This window comes from Panthera leo, chromosome A3 (genome assembly GCF_018350215.1).
Source record: "Panthera leo isolate Ple1 chromosome A3, P.leo_Ple1_pat1.1, whole genome shotgun sequence".
NCBI classification, from domain to species: domain Eukaryota; kingdom Metazoa; phylum Chordata; class Mammalia; order Carnivora; family Felidae; genus Panthera; species Panthera leo.
Window position 1 is genome coordinate 18153794 of NC_056681.1, and position 15955 is coordinate 18169748.

At 47.4% G+C, this 15955-nt stretch overlaps 1 protein-coding gene across 3 annotated transcripts in view; it reads left to right on the plus strand.

Annotated features, from left to right (window-relative positions):
• Positions 1 to 5113, plus strand: part of PTPRT (protein tyrosine phosphatase receptor type T) — an 800956-nt gene extending 795843 nt beyond the window's left edge. For all 3 annotated transcript variants that reach the window (XM_042930943.1, XM_042930944.1, XM_042930945.1), the window contains 3 exons: positions 155 to 318; positions 3514 to 3649; positions 4548 to 5113. In XM_042930943.1, the coding sequence (XP_042786877.1) occupies positions 155 to 318; positions 3514 to 3649; positions 4548 to 4601 (354 nt within the window). In that variant the 3' untranslated portion in view covers positions 4602 to 5113. The remainder of the gene's footprint in view (positions 1 to 154; positions 319 to 3513; positions 3650 to 4547) is intronic.
• The last annotated feature ends 10842 nt before the right edge of the window (positions 5114 to 15955 follow it).

Genomic DNA, 15955 nt, shown 5'->3' on the forward strand with positions numbered 1-15955 from the left:
CAAAGGTGTAAGGATGAGAATGGGGAGAGACAGACTGTGATGACATGGCATACAGCCCATTTAGTCTGTCTTCCACTGCAATGCTGCGGCCCCCAGGGTAACTGAAGGGTCTGCATCCCCAGAAGCACAGCCCTAACAGCTTCTCCACTTTCAGCCTCAGGATGGGTACCGCATAGTCCAGCACCTCCAGTACATTGGCTGGCCCGCCTACCGTGACACGCCCCCCTCCAAGCGCTCTCTGCTCAAAGTGGTCCGCCGGCTAGAGAAGTGGCAGGAGCAGTATGACGGGAGGGAGGGCCGCACCGTGGTCCACTGCCTGTGAGTACCGTGGTGGGGCCTCTGGGGCAGCAGGGTGGTGGTGACAGGGCGTCTATCCTTGAGGATGCCACTGCCCACAAGCACCAGCCACAGGCACGCCTGGCCATACCACCTCTCAACATCTCTCAAAGGCCAAGGGGCAGGTGTTCAAGGAAATATAACCTTTCATGGACTGGGGTTGCCAGTTTGTTGTCCTGAATTAAGATTATATGACACGTCATTGATACAGAACCTGGTAAACTTTCATAGACATAGGGAGTGGGCAGGCCACTCCATATCACTCTTTTTTAATTTTTTAATGTTTATTTATTATTGAGAGACAGAGACAGAGAGAGACAGCATAAGCATGGGAGGGACAGAGAGAGGAGGAGACACAGAATCTGAAGCAGGCTCCAGGCTCTGAGCTGTCAGCACAGAGCCCGATGTAGGGCTCCAACTCACAAACCGTGAGATCATGACCTGAGTTGAAGTCGGACACTGACTGAGCCACCCAGGTGCCCATCCATATCACTCTTAATGGGGAGAGAAGTCCCAATCCCCAACAAGAGGCATGATGTGTCCTCTTAGTCACCAGAAATCTAGGACAGAGGGGGTTCCACTGACTAGATCCTCCAATTATTTCCTAAAGGAGGAAAAGAAGAAAGGGAATGTGTTGATTGAGTTTGATGCCAAATATTTTAAATGAATTTTAAAATTAAAATACCATCTACAAGGTAGATATTACCATGCTATAGTGAAAAACTGAGGCACAGAAGGGGTGAGAGATTGGGTAGTTAAGTGAGGAGCTTTGATCTGAATCCACCGACATGCAAGTCAATATGCTGTTAACCCACACTGCCTCTGAGTAAACCAAAGGACTCATCAGCCATGTCCTCCTTCAGGGGCATCTCTTGCTATGCGCGTACTGGGAACACAGGGACACAGAGAGCCTGAAGGGAAGGCAATGCCCCTGAGGGGTTGATCGATGGGTGTGAAGGGCCCTGGAAACACTGTTTCCCATGGCACAGTGGGCTCACAGCTGTGCTGATATGTCCATTACTGGGGTACACTGTAACCTTTACCACCTATCTCAGAATGGGCAAAGCTGGGGCACAGAGTTTCCCAAATAGACCTTGATGTCATAATGCCAGGTGGAGGTCAGGACCCTTAGGGGACTGTGGCTGACAGGCTGTCATCAAGAAAGTTAGTTAACTGAGTGAGCTTCAGTTACCTCATCTGCCCAGTGCATATGTTAAAATAGGTCATCTTAAGACCCTATCGTGCTTTGTCATTAAATATTTAGAGAACAAACACAAATTATCTTCCAACATACAGATTCATGACATCATGGTAGCAAATATGCAAATGTTATAAAGACAGTTACTTCAGAGCCTGTGTTGGAGTCTACCCTAAGAATATAGAGTGACCTCTGAGAAGGATTCTGCAAAGATCTCGGACCCAGAGCACCTCTGTAGCTGTAACAGCCATGTGTGGAACATATGACTGGCAACTATTCCCTTTGCTGCTCAGAATGTGGAGGGTTGGGGGAAAGTGACTGAGAGGACTCAACTCTCTTAAAATGTGTCAGAGGAGATGGGAGCGAGCTCTTCCCTTTTTAGAGTAAATATGTCTGGAGCCCATTGAAAACACCTTACTGACTTCAGAATCAAGTTCAGTCTTTTCAAAACCAGCTATTGTTCATTGTTCCCCTCTTTCAAATAGGTGGTGTATGCACATGTCAGGAAAACCAGACACACACAAACACACACACACACACACAACACACACGACTTAAGGCCACCACCTATAACAATCCTTTTTTTCTCAAAGGATGCAAATCACAAACTGGGGTTCAGGAAGATGCTGTGAGGTGTCAGTGTCACGTTGATGGGTGACATCAGCCAAACCAAGCTAGTTCTACCCACATCCCAGAAACTGGCAGCTGGTTCCCTGCCAATTCACCCTTGCCCCTTCCACATCCCTCTCACACACTCAGGTGTTCTCACCTTTAGCACAGAGTCATTACCATCACATCAGAGTCTCACTCCATCAGACCCTTGGATTCCTGTGCCCACTTACCTCTTTCTCTTGGACTCTGTTGTTCTTGCTTCAGAAAGTACTGAACACTCCCTCTAGGGGAATCCCTTCCTACTCTTTGCCATGTGATTTTTTTCAGCCTGCTTTTTTGCAGGAGTACCTTTTTATCCATATCTCCCCTAGCCAAGGTGACCAGCAGTTTGAACTGAAGGAAAGCATAGGCATGTCCTCCTATCATCAGGGACCTTGGCATCCTTGGAGGCCAGAGATACCAAAGAGACATCGAAATGCAATGGCCAGTGAATGGAGGGCAACTGTCTGTACTTGAAACATCTGCTCATTGGGTGTCCTATACATAAAACATCTGGGAAATCAAGTGCCTTAGTTTCCATCCAGATGTTCTTTAGACACAGGCCATTACATGAAATCATTAGTTGCTCTTGGCAACGTGCCCAGGATTTCTGAATCAGGTAGTTTCCTAAAGGGACTTTCTGTAAATAGTTGGAGGGGCATTTTCATGAACATGAATTATGGAGCACCAGAAAGGAGGGACAGAGAGATGACCCTGCCGGGAGCCCTCTAGCTCAACTCTCCAGATTGACAGGGTCTTGCTTCAACCAGGATGTCCAGAGACCTATCATCTCAAAATAGAGCATTTCAGACCCACCCAGCCCCACCCCTAAACCTAGACTGGCTGACCTGAAGCTAACAGTGATGTCTCTGGAGTTTCTATCCTTAGTGGAGGGGAAGAACTAGGATTAAAACCACCTGGAACCTTCCCCTGTGTTCACTGGATGTGTAGGTGGACCCAGATCCTCCTTTTGAACAAGGATACAGGCACCACATCTACAGAGACACACTGTCTGTCACACTGTTTGGGTCAGTGTACCATGTATGACTTTCACATGCTCATAGAACCAAAGAAACGTCCAGTTAATTGAATTCTCAAAGAGCATCTAGTCCAGCCCCTCCATTATATGAACAGGGAACAGCTCGTTCAAGGTCAAACAAAGCAGGCTCATGGCACCAGTGGGACTGACACCGCTAAGGCTTTCACCATAGCCTGACCTTGCATTTGCTGGGGCAGCCACTCCCCCACTACTGCTGATGTGGCTTTAGGATGAACAGGTGCTAGGAGGGTGCCCAGGAATATAGCTCACCTCTTCACTCTGTGTGTAGAAATGGGGGCGGCCGCAGCGGAACCTTCTGTGCCATCTGCAGCGTGTGTGAGATGATCCAGCAGCAAAACATCATTGACGTGTTCCACATTGTGAAAACACTACGTAACAACAAGTCCAACATGGTGGAGACCCTGGTGAGTGTCTCAAGAACCTTCTTCCACAGTCTGGGGGCTGGCCCTAATTCCCCTGACCTAGAGAAAATAGCATCAGAGAGTAAAAACACCCAACAGCAGGGCGCTTAGTGAGCCCTTACAGTCTACAACCCTTTGCACAGTTATCTGCTCTGCTCACATCCCTTGCAACCACACAAACTTCCTTCTCCTGCAGGGCAGTCCAAATATTAATCCTGACACACTAATCCTCATATCGCTAATTCAGGCTTAGGGGAAGGGATTCTGGATTAGTGGAGTGTGAATTATATTTTCAATTCAGTCCAGTCCTATTCTAATTGACCTATGTGAATTGCACAGTGTAAGCATAGGGCTTGGACACTGTGGAGAAAGCGATGGAAAGTACGTGAGCAGGCAGAGCCCAGATCATAAGGCCTGGTGCAGTGATGGGAACAGACCATACACAGGGAACTTTGATAGAAGAGTCTTAACCTAATCAAAGCACGGTCCTACTTAGATTCTCATCCATAGACCAGCATTGTCAGCGTCATCTAGGTGCTTGTTAGAAACACAGAATCTAAAGCCACTCCAGATTTACCCAGAGTTTGCATTTTAGAAAGATTCTTGGGTGCTTCATATGCATCTTTCAGTCTGAGAAGCACTAGTGTCCAAAACAGGGAAAAGGAAGAGAATGATCCCGTTGGGCATCTGGGAAAGCGTGGGTGTGAACAGGCCCAGGGCACAACTTGGGGGGATGTCCAGATACAGATAATTACATGGATAATTTTGAGTCAACTGTTAGTATGGATGTAGATAAAGTGTCTTCCAAAATCTGTGTCTCTAACCTAAATGCATTTCTCCTTTCCTTTTTTTTTTCCTTCTCTTGCCTCCTCTGCTTCCTCTTTGCCTCTCCCCCTCTCAGGAACAGTATAAATTTGTATACGAGGTGGCACTGGAATATTTAAGCTCCTTTTAGCCCAATGGGATGGGGAATCTGCCGGAGCCCAGAGGCTGCTGCAGCCAAGCCCCCTTTTCTGTGAATGGCAGTGACTGGGCTCAGGGGCTAAGAGGCGGCCCCCTGCCCAACTCCAAGGAGAAGACTGGTGGTCCGTGTTCCGTGGTGGGCCCTGCACCTTCTGAGGGTCTCCTATAGCTGTGGGGATGCTGCTCTGAAAGGCCCAGACTTCCCTTCCACACCCAACCAGCCACAGCCATGGGCCCATGCACACGTGCACCCATGACGAGGCCCTGGATTTTTTGGTTCCCAGACCTCTTGCTTTTGTTCAAGTTTGTGAATCTCATGGCAAGCCGACTGTGCGAGCATTGGGGAGTGACAGCCTCAGCAGCACCTCCCTGCCTCACTTTTCCTTGAGAGTAGAGGAGATATCTGTTCTACTCCTTCATGCTGTCATGGAAATGATGGGGTTCTTGGAGGAGGGGGGGGCCTGCTCTGCTGCCTGCTGTAGGCTCCTTCAGGGATCTCTGGCATTGGACACCTGCCGGTCTGGATCAGTGTGACCTCGGGATGCTCCTGAGACCACAGCAGAGGTCCCCATTCTCAAACATAACCTGCATGGGGCTTGGCCCAATACCATTTTGAACCCCTCCCCCAGCCTAGGCCTTGACCTGTTGTTCACTGGCCAGTCCGCTGTGTCCACGCCCTTTGATAAAGGTTCTTTTTGCTTTTTTTGTAATCAGTGGGAGGGAGAGTGTGGAATGTTGCTGCTCTTCCATGTCTTTGTGAAAAGGAACCATCTCTTGGGGGGCAGGGCTGACCTTGTGTCTCTTGGGTGGTGGCCTCCTTTAGGAGAGAGAGAAGAGTTGGTTATTTTCTGAAGTATATAAGGAAAAAACTTTATTTGGGCATGTAAAATCTTCGTCTCTTATGTCAAAATAAAAGGGGGAGAGAAGTTTGGGTGTGTAACTATAAGACAAATCTCTTGGGCCTGTAATCTTTCCTGGCAATGTCCTTAAAAGATCCCACCCTAGGACAGCGATGCCATTGAGCAAGGGTGACAGGCTAGTCTGAAGATGGTCCCTTCAGATGGGGCAGATGATACTAGCTTTGTGCATAATCTTGGATCCCCAAATTTGAATTCCTTCCTAGAGAAATCCCTAGCTGACATCTTGAAAAAGGTCATCATGGGCCCAGTTATGCTTTAGTTTAAAATAGGCCAAGGAGATCATACCAAGGATCTAGGATCTTATTGAAAGTAAAGTATGGGTGACCCAGTGACAGGGAAGCAATATTTGCTAAGCATCTACTGTATGTCGGGCTTGGCACATTCCTTATGACATCTCACGCAGTCCTAGAACCCCCATGAGAGAACTACTAGCCTGTCATCTCTACTTTACAATTGAGGAAACTGAGGTATCTTCCTCACTGATGAAATCCTGGGTTCCAGAAAGGCAGATATTGGTGATAAGACCCGTTTGTACTGTTTCCTTCATCTTTCTCAGCAAAGCGCTTATTTTATGGAGGGAAAATAAGGCCAGAAACTTCTGAGCAGAGAACTCCACAATGGAGTTCTTTCTTTCTGATGTGAGTTCTTCTAGGAAGCCCAGTAGTTCAGATATATTTTAGTAAGTCATTCCCAGCTCCCCAGGAAAGCTAGTCCCATCTGATTTCTTGGCCAATGAAAACAGTTGCCTGTTTCCTCAGGCTGTGAGGTCTGCAAGCCAGGGACATGCTCTACTTTGGTCTCTACTAGGTGTTGAGGCACAGTATTTGGCAGCCTCAGGGCAGCCTGGGATCTAGGAAGCTCCACGTGGAGGCTGGTCTGGCCCCAGACAGGAGATAAGGAGCACAGAATTCAATAAGGCACAGTTTTTCTCCCCAAGAGCTCCCTGTATACTGGGGAGCTTGAACCCCAGTACAGGAGTGGTGCAGCATACGAGCATCATATGAAACTGGGAGCAAGAAACCCTCTGCCTGCCTACGACTTCCTAGAGGAAGTAGCGCCCATTCAAGCTGAGTCTCAACAGGTAGAAAAAAGAGGAAAAGGAAATCAGTCCAAGGGATCAGGATGTATAGTGGCAAAGAGGTGTGAAAACTCCTTGGGATGGGAGGCAGGCAGGTGAGAGGTCAGCCCAGCTGGAGCAAAGCACGACAGGAGGGGCGGCAGGAGATGAGCCAGGGTCAGGGAGAAGAGTGTTCCACCAAAAGCACAGACTTACCCCTACGGGCAACAGAGAGCGAGGAGAGCATCTGAGTGATGTGCTCAGCTCAGTGTTAGAGAAGACTCCCTCTGGGGCCAGTGAGGCTGCCTCCTTTCCTTTCATCAGACACTGTGAAAACATTCCCTTAAGCGTGTGCTTTTTACTATCACATCTATTTGTCTGTCTGCTCATTATTTTGTTGCTGGAACAAAATATGCAGTGGATCATGAGACTCCACTCTTGTGAGAAACTCAGGGTCTCTGCTCTACCGTGGAGCAGGGTGACCACTGCAGGCCCATGAGGATGGGACATGAAAGGAGCCCACAGAAACTGTTCCCATTGGCGTGGGCTCTGGAGCTGTCTGGAAGTCCAGGGACACCAGACATGATCACAGAAGGGCTGTCACTTTGCAGGTTCAAAAGGAAACATCTCAAAGGGAAGGAAGGCAAAGGAGCCCCCCAGTGAACTCACTCTTCTCCTTTGATGGGTCCTTTCCCCGGTGTACTTGAGCAGGTCCCCAGGCCCCAGCTCCCACTGGTCGTGGGAGCTGGCTTCCCCACGTCGTGCTGGTCGTGCTGGCTTCCCCTGGCTCCAGTCCACTGCTCCTGCCAGCCCTCACACAGCCTTCAAGGAGCCTGTAGCAGAGAAAATCAAATGCTCTTTGCCCAGACCCTGGCTCATCCATGCAGAATGGGGGAGGGGGGCTATCCAACACAAATCCTAGGATTTATTTTGCTCTGGAAGGGGTGAAAGAGCTGGCAGATAAAAATGACACTGGCTTCTATCATTTCAAATGGTAGGAATTTAAATTTTGACTTTAGGGATAAGGGAAGTTGTAAAAACTCAGGCCATGGTGGGGTAATCGACCCAACAAGGCCCAGCGATGGTTCCCCCAGTTCAGCACCCCCCTTTCCTGAAAATGCAGCTACTCTCCAAAGAAGGCATGGCAGTGAACAGGTCTTAGGCCAGTTTACAGAGGAAGAAATTAAGGCTCATGATGGGAATATCTTCCCTAAGATTGCACATGGCATGCATGTAGCAGGGCATGATGGATGGGATGGGGGCACTGATGCCCTGGAATTTGGACTTGATCCATTCCCTGGGAAATAAGAGAAAACACCACCTCCCCCAAGGTATCTTCCCACCCCACTCCACTTAGAGAATGGGCTACCTTTTACAATTCAGAGGAAAACCGTATCAGTAGTATCAATCTCCGGGTTTCCACATCAAAAACTAGCCTCTCGTCTCTGGGGAGCCAAGGGAAGTGCCCCCAAGTAGTACAGAGCCTCAGGGCCACCTCCTAGGTATGGACCCTCTTTGGAGATGTGCAGAAGAAGCCAGGAACTCTCCCCAAGCTGCATGCATTTGTGGCTTAGATGGCTTTAGGCAGTATCTTAGCTATGCCTCAACATTGTGTCCTTTCGCCCTTTCTGGGCCTCTAGATGACCACAGCAGGCCTCCCTTGGTGGGAACAGAGGGATCAGATTGCTTTTAGTGCTGGCTTTCTCTTTGGGTGCGGCCTGAGCAGTGGCCTGCCAACTGTGAGCCTTCACATGGAACCAGAAGACCGTGTGCTGGGGACTCTTAACAAGTGAGCTCACTGAATTCTCCCAACATCCCTAAGATGTGTTTGCAACTGTCACCATCTTACAGATGAGGAAACTGAGGCTCAGAGAGGAGAAATCACTTGTCCACAGTTCCCCAGTTAGTGAACAGGGGGGATCCAGGAATTAAACTGATTCTTCTGACTTCAAAGACAATATTTTTCCTCCATTGTGTCTCAGGTTTTCCCACGGGTCTACCCATAATAGCAAAGCCTGGGGTGGAACAGATAACCCAATGGATCTTGTAAAGCCCAAATCAGACAAGCTTAAAATTCCTCCACAGTTTCTTGTTTTACTTTAACAATTCATGCGATACTTGCCTTCTACTCTAATTTGCCTGATTTAATAGGACTGTATTTTTTAAATGATGTGCCCTGGTCCTTCATGTGGCTTTGGTCCCCTCAACTCCCTATGACAGACCCTAGGGAATCATCCCAGTCTGAGAGGCACCATGTCTGGCCATGCTGCTTCCTTCCTCCTGAGGCCAATTCCAGACTCAGGCTCAAGACCAGCTCAGCTTCCCCAGGCAGATCCTTTGGTGTGGGGGTACCGTGACCTCACTGTTCATGGGTTGATCTCAACTCATTTCTTCCAGTTAGATGCTGGAAAGAACCCACTGGTATATCCTAGAATGATGAGGATGTGTCCATCTGGCATAGTGAAGGGTGAGCCCATAATACTGTAAAGGGAAAGGATAAGATGCACACAGGCTTTCTCAGCAGATTCCTGAAGGCTGAGACTTGGAGAAGGTGTGATGTACTCTGTCCAGGTCGAGTCACATGGTTGCTAATGTGGGCAAATCTAAGGACATGCTTCACATGAGGGGCTGGGGGTCTGGAAGGCTTCTTACTTTACTTCAATCACACATACTTGGCTCCTGCCACATGCCAGGGCCCTGGAAGGGGTGCTGCCAGGAACAACACGTTATTATGGGACAGTTCATCCCGTGGTGAGGCATTGGGGTGGCAGTGGAAAGAGCTTAGTCTTTGGTTCAAATCACATCCTGACCATTTCTTAGCTGTAGAATGTTAGGCCAACAAATTAACGGGAAAAGATGTGAAAAGAGGAGCCTCGGCCAAGGTAGAAGGCACAGATTTGGAGAGCTTTGGGCATGAAAACAGGAAGGCAAGGCCAAGCAGTTGGGACCCAACGGAAACACTCAAGTATGCACATGAACTACAGGGAAAAGTGATCATTTCTGTGGCCCAGCAGGACAGGGGACAGGGAAGCCTGGCCAGGACCACTGGGAGCAAGGGTGTCACTTTAGAATAAGTTTCACTGTCTCAGAAAAAAGGCTGTAATTCTCCTTGTGTCCAACCAAATCATGTCTATCCATCATCTGCTCTCTGTTGCTAAACCAGCTCCTAATCTGTGTCCTCACCAGGGTCCACATTTCCTCAGCTCTGGCATGAATACTGCTGTGTGCATACAGGTGTCAGTCTACTTAGGCTGCTCAGACAGCAGAAGGGTGGCCCAGGGAAGGATAGCCATGCAGGCACCATGTCATCTCAGCAGGAGTACTGTCCAACCCCGACCCAGAAACACTGAAGGAGATGATAATTCCCCTCCACCTCACTGCCTTAGGAAAGAATGAAGACAGCCACCCTCCTTTTGCCTTCATCTGGTCACTGCTGGGCTAGACAGGCCATCAGCACACAGCTAAGTCAGGAGGAATGCTGTGAGAAACGTGAACAAGCCCAGGAGTAAGAGGAGCAGGGTGCTAACAGATTGTTCTGGGCCAGATCTCTGGGGTAATTAGCGCCCACAATGGTAGACCCTAGGCTTGGCATCCTAGCTATCTAAGTAAGAGCTTGGGGGTGGTCCACAGGGGCTCATACAAGGAATGTGAGAGGACTCCGGATGAAAAAGGCTATAGGTAAGACCCCTTTGGGGCTGGATCACCATGTAATCTCCTTCTGTATCCAAGAGCTTCTCTGGGTGTTGGGATTTGGACCCTGATTCTTGGTTGGCATGTTCAGAGAATGAGTGTCTGAGGGCAGTAGAGCATTAGACAGGAAGGTATTGGTGTGAAAGCCTGGAGCTCAGGGTAATTAATGTAATTCATGGTTCCTTGGTGACTCGAATTCTTAGATTTGGGGGAGGAAAGGGAATGTGAAGTAACCTGCCAGCAGTGCAAAACTGGGTAAGCACACTTCAGTGCATTTGAGCTTGTGAATACAAATCCGTAGGCCTCCTGTGAGATGGTCTCACAAACTCACCATACCCCCACCTCTCCCATGGAAGATTAACGATTGAAGATGTTCCTTGGGTCAAAGCACCAGGGCAGTCCAGAGGCTCTGAGAACCAAGTAGTGCCATCCCAGGTCAAATCAGACTTCCAAAGGGTCAGGCAGAATGCTAGTGCCCATATGCTCCATAGGTCTGTAGATCATTGGACAAATTCAAGCATGGTTCTCTAGTCCCAGGTCACTCCTGTGAGTGGAACTAGGACCACTAGGTAAAGCTTGATGACTGTAAGGAAGAATTTGCCATACGCCAGAGAGGATAAGCTGCCCATATGAGCAGTGGTCCTGCAGAGCCAGACATCTCTTTAAAGGGAAGAAAGAGAATTGCTGAGATGACCTTTAACTTTCTTCCACCCTAGATGAGTGATATTTAATGTAGGTGGGACCATATTTGAACTCCTTCATTCCTGCAGAGCACAAAACCAAAGCTGGGTTTGGTTTGTGCAGGTTGAAGTTCCCTGCTCTCCTGTCCAAGCCTTCCCACCATGCAGGCGAAGATGCTGCTCTGGCCCCATAGCCAGTGCTAATCCAGGCTGGTTATCACCAGAATGTCCAGAGAGAATAGCTGCTTTGCCACAGACCCAATGCCCACCAAGATCTGTGATGAGACCAACCATACTTCAGATCCACTGGCCAACAAAGCCTTCAGTGGTAGCCAGAACTAGTAAAGGTCCAAGCAGGACCCAGAGCAGGGCTTTGCTTACCACACACATGGTCCCCAGAGGTTACTTCTACCCCACTCCTCCCCACTCAAGGCCTGTTGGAGCAGACTGCATAAAGTAAAAGCACAGTGACTCTGTTGGCACATAATTGTAATCATCCCAGAGCATCCATTTCATTGCCAGGTGGATCCTGGGCTAGCCCAAGTTAATCCAGGCTAACCCATATTGGCAATCATACTCAGAAGCACTTTTTCACCCTAAATCAACTAGCCAATAAAAGGCAGAGTTGGGGCTTCTACCATTGCCTTGGCTACTGGACACCATCACAGCCCTCTTAGGGTCATCATGGGGTTCCCACACGACTTGAGGGAGACTGACATTTTCACATCCACTGGGCATATGATACTGCATGAGACCAAAGTCTCCACACTGTTTGCAGCCTCCTCCATGAATCCCAATGGCCTGCACTTGTACAGTTTGGGTGTTTGATAGATAAAGCACGTATGAGAAGAGAAAACAAAATAAATCAACTTTTTTAAAAAGCCAGCACTGTGCTGTCAATGTTCTTTTTTTTTTTTCCTTTTCCTTTCCAATTCTAGCTTAAAAAACCAGAAGGTAAATAATGTCAGGTCAATGAATATCAGATATATTTTTTGACTGTACATTACAGTGAAGTGTAATCTTTTTACACCCTGCAAGTCCATCTTATTTATTCTTGTAAATGTTCCCTGACAATGTTTGTAATATGGCTGTGTTGAAAATCTATACAATAAAGCTGTGATCCTGAGATTCATGTTTTCCTAAGATATTCGCACTGGTTTCTTCCTGGGGTTGGGTGGGAGTGAGGGGAAGACAAGTGGAAGAAGGAAGATGAGAAAAATCTATGACCTTCTAGGTTTCTTTATGTTCGTTTAATCCTCACATCTATAATGCAGGAAGGGTGTATTATCCCCTCTTTGCAGATGAGAAAGTTGAGGTTCATAAACACTAAGGGATTTTCCATGATTCTACACTGAGCTAGTGAAAGGGTAGAGTCTAAAACAGTCCCCCCCTCCGCCCAAGTGTGGTCCATAGAGACCTGGCACCAGAATTACTCAGGAAATTTGTTAATGGACAAATTTTTAAGCCCCTACAGAATCACAGTTTCAAGATCTGCATACTAACAAACTTCCTGGATATAGAAGTTAGCTACTGCCGCATAATATACCACCCCAAAACTCAGTGACTTAAACAGTAGTCCTTTCTGGTGGTCAGCTGGGGTCTGACTGATCTAGGCTGGGTCAGCTGGCCCACTCATGGGTTCTATTCCAGGCCAGGCTTGCCTGGGATGCCTTGGCTAGGGCATCTTTGTTCCCTGTAGCTGTTACCCTCCCCACTGGGGACAGCAGGCTAGCCTAGTCATGGTCTTCTTATGGTGATAGGAGCACGACAAAAAACGTCCAGTCACATCAGCTGCTTTGAAACAGGTCTGCAACATCCCATTGGGTAAGACTGGTTCCACGGCATCAAGATGCATAGAAGTCTACTTCTTGACACAGAACCTCCTTTTCAATGTTCTAATAAATGCTGACATTAGGCACTACACCAGTGATGCCAGATGCAGACTTTAACCCTCTCATCTCAGACCCATAGATCATCTACATCAGCTCACCTGAGAAACTTCTAAACATGCACAGTCTAATTCAATTGGTCCAGGATGGGTGCCCAGAATCTGCATGCTTAACAAGGTGCCCAAGGTGATTGTAATACATGCTGGAATTGTGCAAGCACTGTTCTAAATGCTGTTACTATTAGAGAGGGCCAAATCAGACAGGGAGATAAATCAGTTCCCAAACTAGTGTATGAGGCTGCCAGTCTCTGAGTTGGATGCACAAGCTCTCTCCAGGTAAGCAGAAGAAACAGCTGGAACTAATTATTTGGAGTTTACTGGTTCCCAAGTTTTCTGTACATATCCAGATAGAAGCATGAGCCATAGGGTCAGAACCCAGGGTACACTTGTTCTCATTCAGCTTTAGGAACCCTGGCAGGGTTCTTCAACCTAAGAGACCTATATTTATGACCCACCAGAACCCACCTGCACTCCCAAAAGCCACAGAGCCTGGAGAACCTATACCTCCCAGCTTGGGTCCTGAGTGGGGAACCTGGTGGCCAGCCAGCTAGTAGTAATCCTTGTCCCTCTGTCCTTGGTCATGTTAATCTCACTTACTCTGCCTGCTATATTTATTCGTTTCCCACAAATGTAATAGTTGACATTGGGAAAAATAAAATTAGAAAGAAGGAAAAAATCTCACATATCTCCTAATAACCAAAATACTTTGGGGCATATTGTTTTTCCCCAAAATGGAAATAACTTTTTAAGAGTTATTATAAAAGTAGCATATACTCATTTGAAAGAAGACACAACAGATGAACATAGGGGAAGGGAAGGAAAAATAAGATCAAAACACAGAGGGAGGCAAACCATAAGAGACTCTTAAATACAGACAACAAACTGGGGGGTTGCTGGAGGGGAGGGGAGGGGAGGGGGGATGGGCTGGATGGGGGATGGGTGTTGGGGAGGGCACTTTTTGGGATGAGCACTGGGTGTCATATGTAAGAGGTCACTGGGTTCTACTGAAGCCATGACAACACTGTATGTTAATAACTTGAATTTAAACTTAGAAAAAAGAAAGAACTCAATACAAAATTGCTTGAGACATAAGGTAAAAGTCACCACTTCTCAAACTCACTTGTTAATATTTTTATGCCATTCCAGACCTTTCTATGTGTATATAAACATATATACATATACATACATGCTGATAGGCTCCTTACCACTTAACATCATGCTGTGGTCATATTTCTATGGACATATGCTTAGATAGCTATTATCTTTCTTGACACGCTCCCAGTACTTCTGCAACCTGAGGGTAACCTTGTTTATGTCAAGACTCAGGTGCTCTCACAGTGATATCTTTGAACCATACCCCTGTGTGCTCCAAACCTGGAGACTGGGCAGAGAGGCACAATTCTCCTTACATACCTACTAGCTGCCCAGGTAGGTCCTAGCCTAGCCCTCCTTTCTGGCTGGACCTGAAGTGAGGGTCCACATCAAACCTTAAAGCACCTTGGTGAGACTCTGATGGGTACCTCTGGTTCAGCCTAAGATCTTCCTCCAGTCCAGGAGTTTAAGCTTTCCATGTGAACTCCAGTGGATCTAAAAGCCCTCAGACCCTTAAGGACATAGCACAAGGTTACCAACATGCCATGCAAGACGCGAGAGGGGGATTTGATTTCCTCTGGCAGGGTCTAGGATAGTAAGGAGAAAGGAACCAAGAGAAGTGCAGAAGCAGCTGATGGGATAAGGAGAAGAAACCATTCTTGGTTAATTTTAGAAAAATCTTGACTCCACAAGGATTTGGCCTAAGTAGCTTTCTCTTGAAAACTAGCAAAGGGACTGAACCTGAAATCTCCATCAGCATGCAGTAGAGATACAGCACCGACACAGAGACGACCCCCACAGACTGAGAACTAGAGGCTGGAGCATGGGAATAAAACCATGGAGATTGGAAGAAAACTAAGGAGGATTTCAGTTTCCACAGTCCACGGATTAGGCATTGAAATAAAGCTGAACTAATTGTTCAAGGAATCCAAAGTGCATGGAAAGAGAAACATACAGAGAAATACAGATGTACAGAGAACATAGACTGAATATACAAATGAATGACTGTATCAGTATATCCGTAGTGATTATCTCTCTTCACAGAGAATATGAGTGACTTTTGTTCTTTATATGTTCTCTATTTTCTAAATTTTATGTTACTCTCATGCCTTGAAAAACCATTTATAGGGGCGCCTGGGTGGCTCAGTCGGTTAAGCGGCCGACTTCTGCTGGGGTCATGATTTTGCAGTCTGTGAGTTCGAGCCCCGCGTCGGGCTCTGTGCTGAGAGCTCAGAGCCTGGAGCCTGCTTCGGATTCTGTGTCTCCCTCTCTCTGACCCTCCCCCGTTCATGCTCTGTCTCTGTCTCAAAAATAAATAAACGTTAAAAAAATTAAAAAAAAAAAAAAAAAGAAAAGAAAAACCACTTATATAAAAAGGTAGGGGGAGCAGCACATAGAAAAATGAAAGCAGGATAGACACGATGGTGCCAGGAATGGGATCAGACCCAAAAGACTTACCAACACCTGGGTCAAGAGGTTCAAAACCTTGGCACTGCCAAACCACCCAGGAAGGAGAACACAGTCAATTGGCTCGATGTCCAAAGGGGAAAATAAGCCAGTTGCTCAGCATAAATAGAAGTGTTCCAGCTACAAAAGCCAGAAGTAATCTTTTTCCATGATTCCCCTTAAGAAAAAGAATGGTTTCAACAACATCCTTAGCAGAAGGCAACATTTCCCTCCCTGAAAGCTGGTGGCCTCTTGCCATGGAACGATTCAGTGAAAGCTCCTTACTGGGGGACCAAATTGAAGGTGCCCGGCTACACAGTTCTCTGCAAGTCAACCTGAGCCAGGTATAGGTATTACCATCTCCTGAAGGATGAGGACCCAAACAACTGTATGTGCCCAAACAGAAAGTGGATTCACCCCTCTCTGGGGTGGGGTGGGGTCGGGCAGGACCAAGAAGCCATTCTCATCCTAGGTTCTGACCATGGCTGACTCCATCTGATCCTGCTTTCCTCT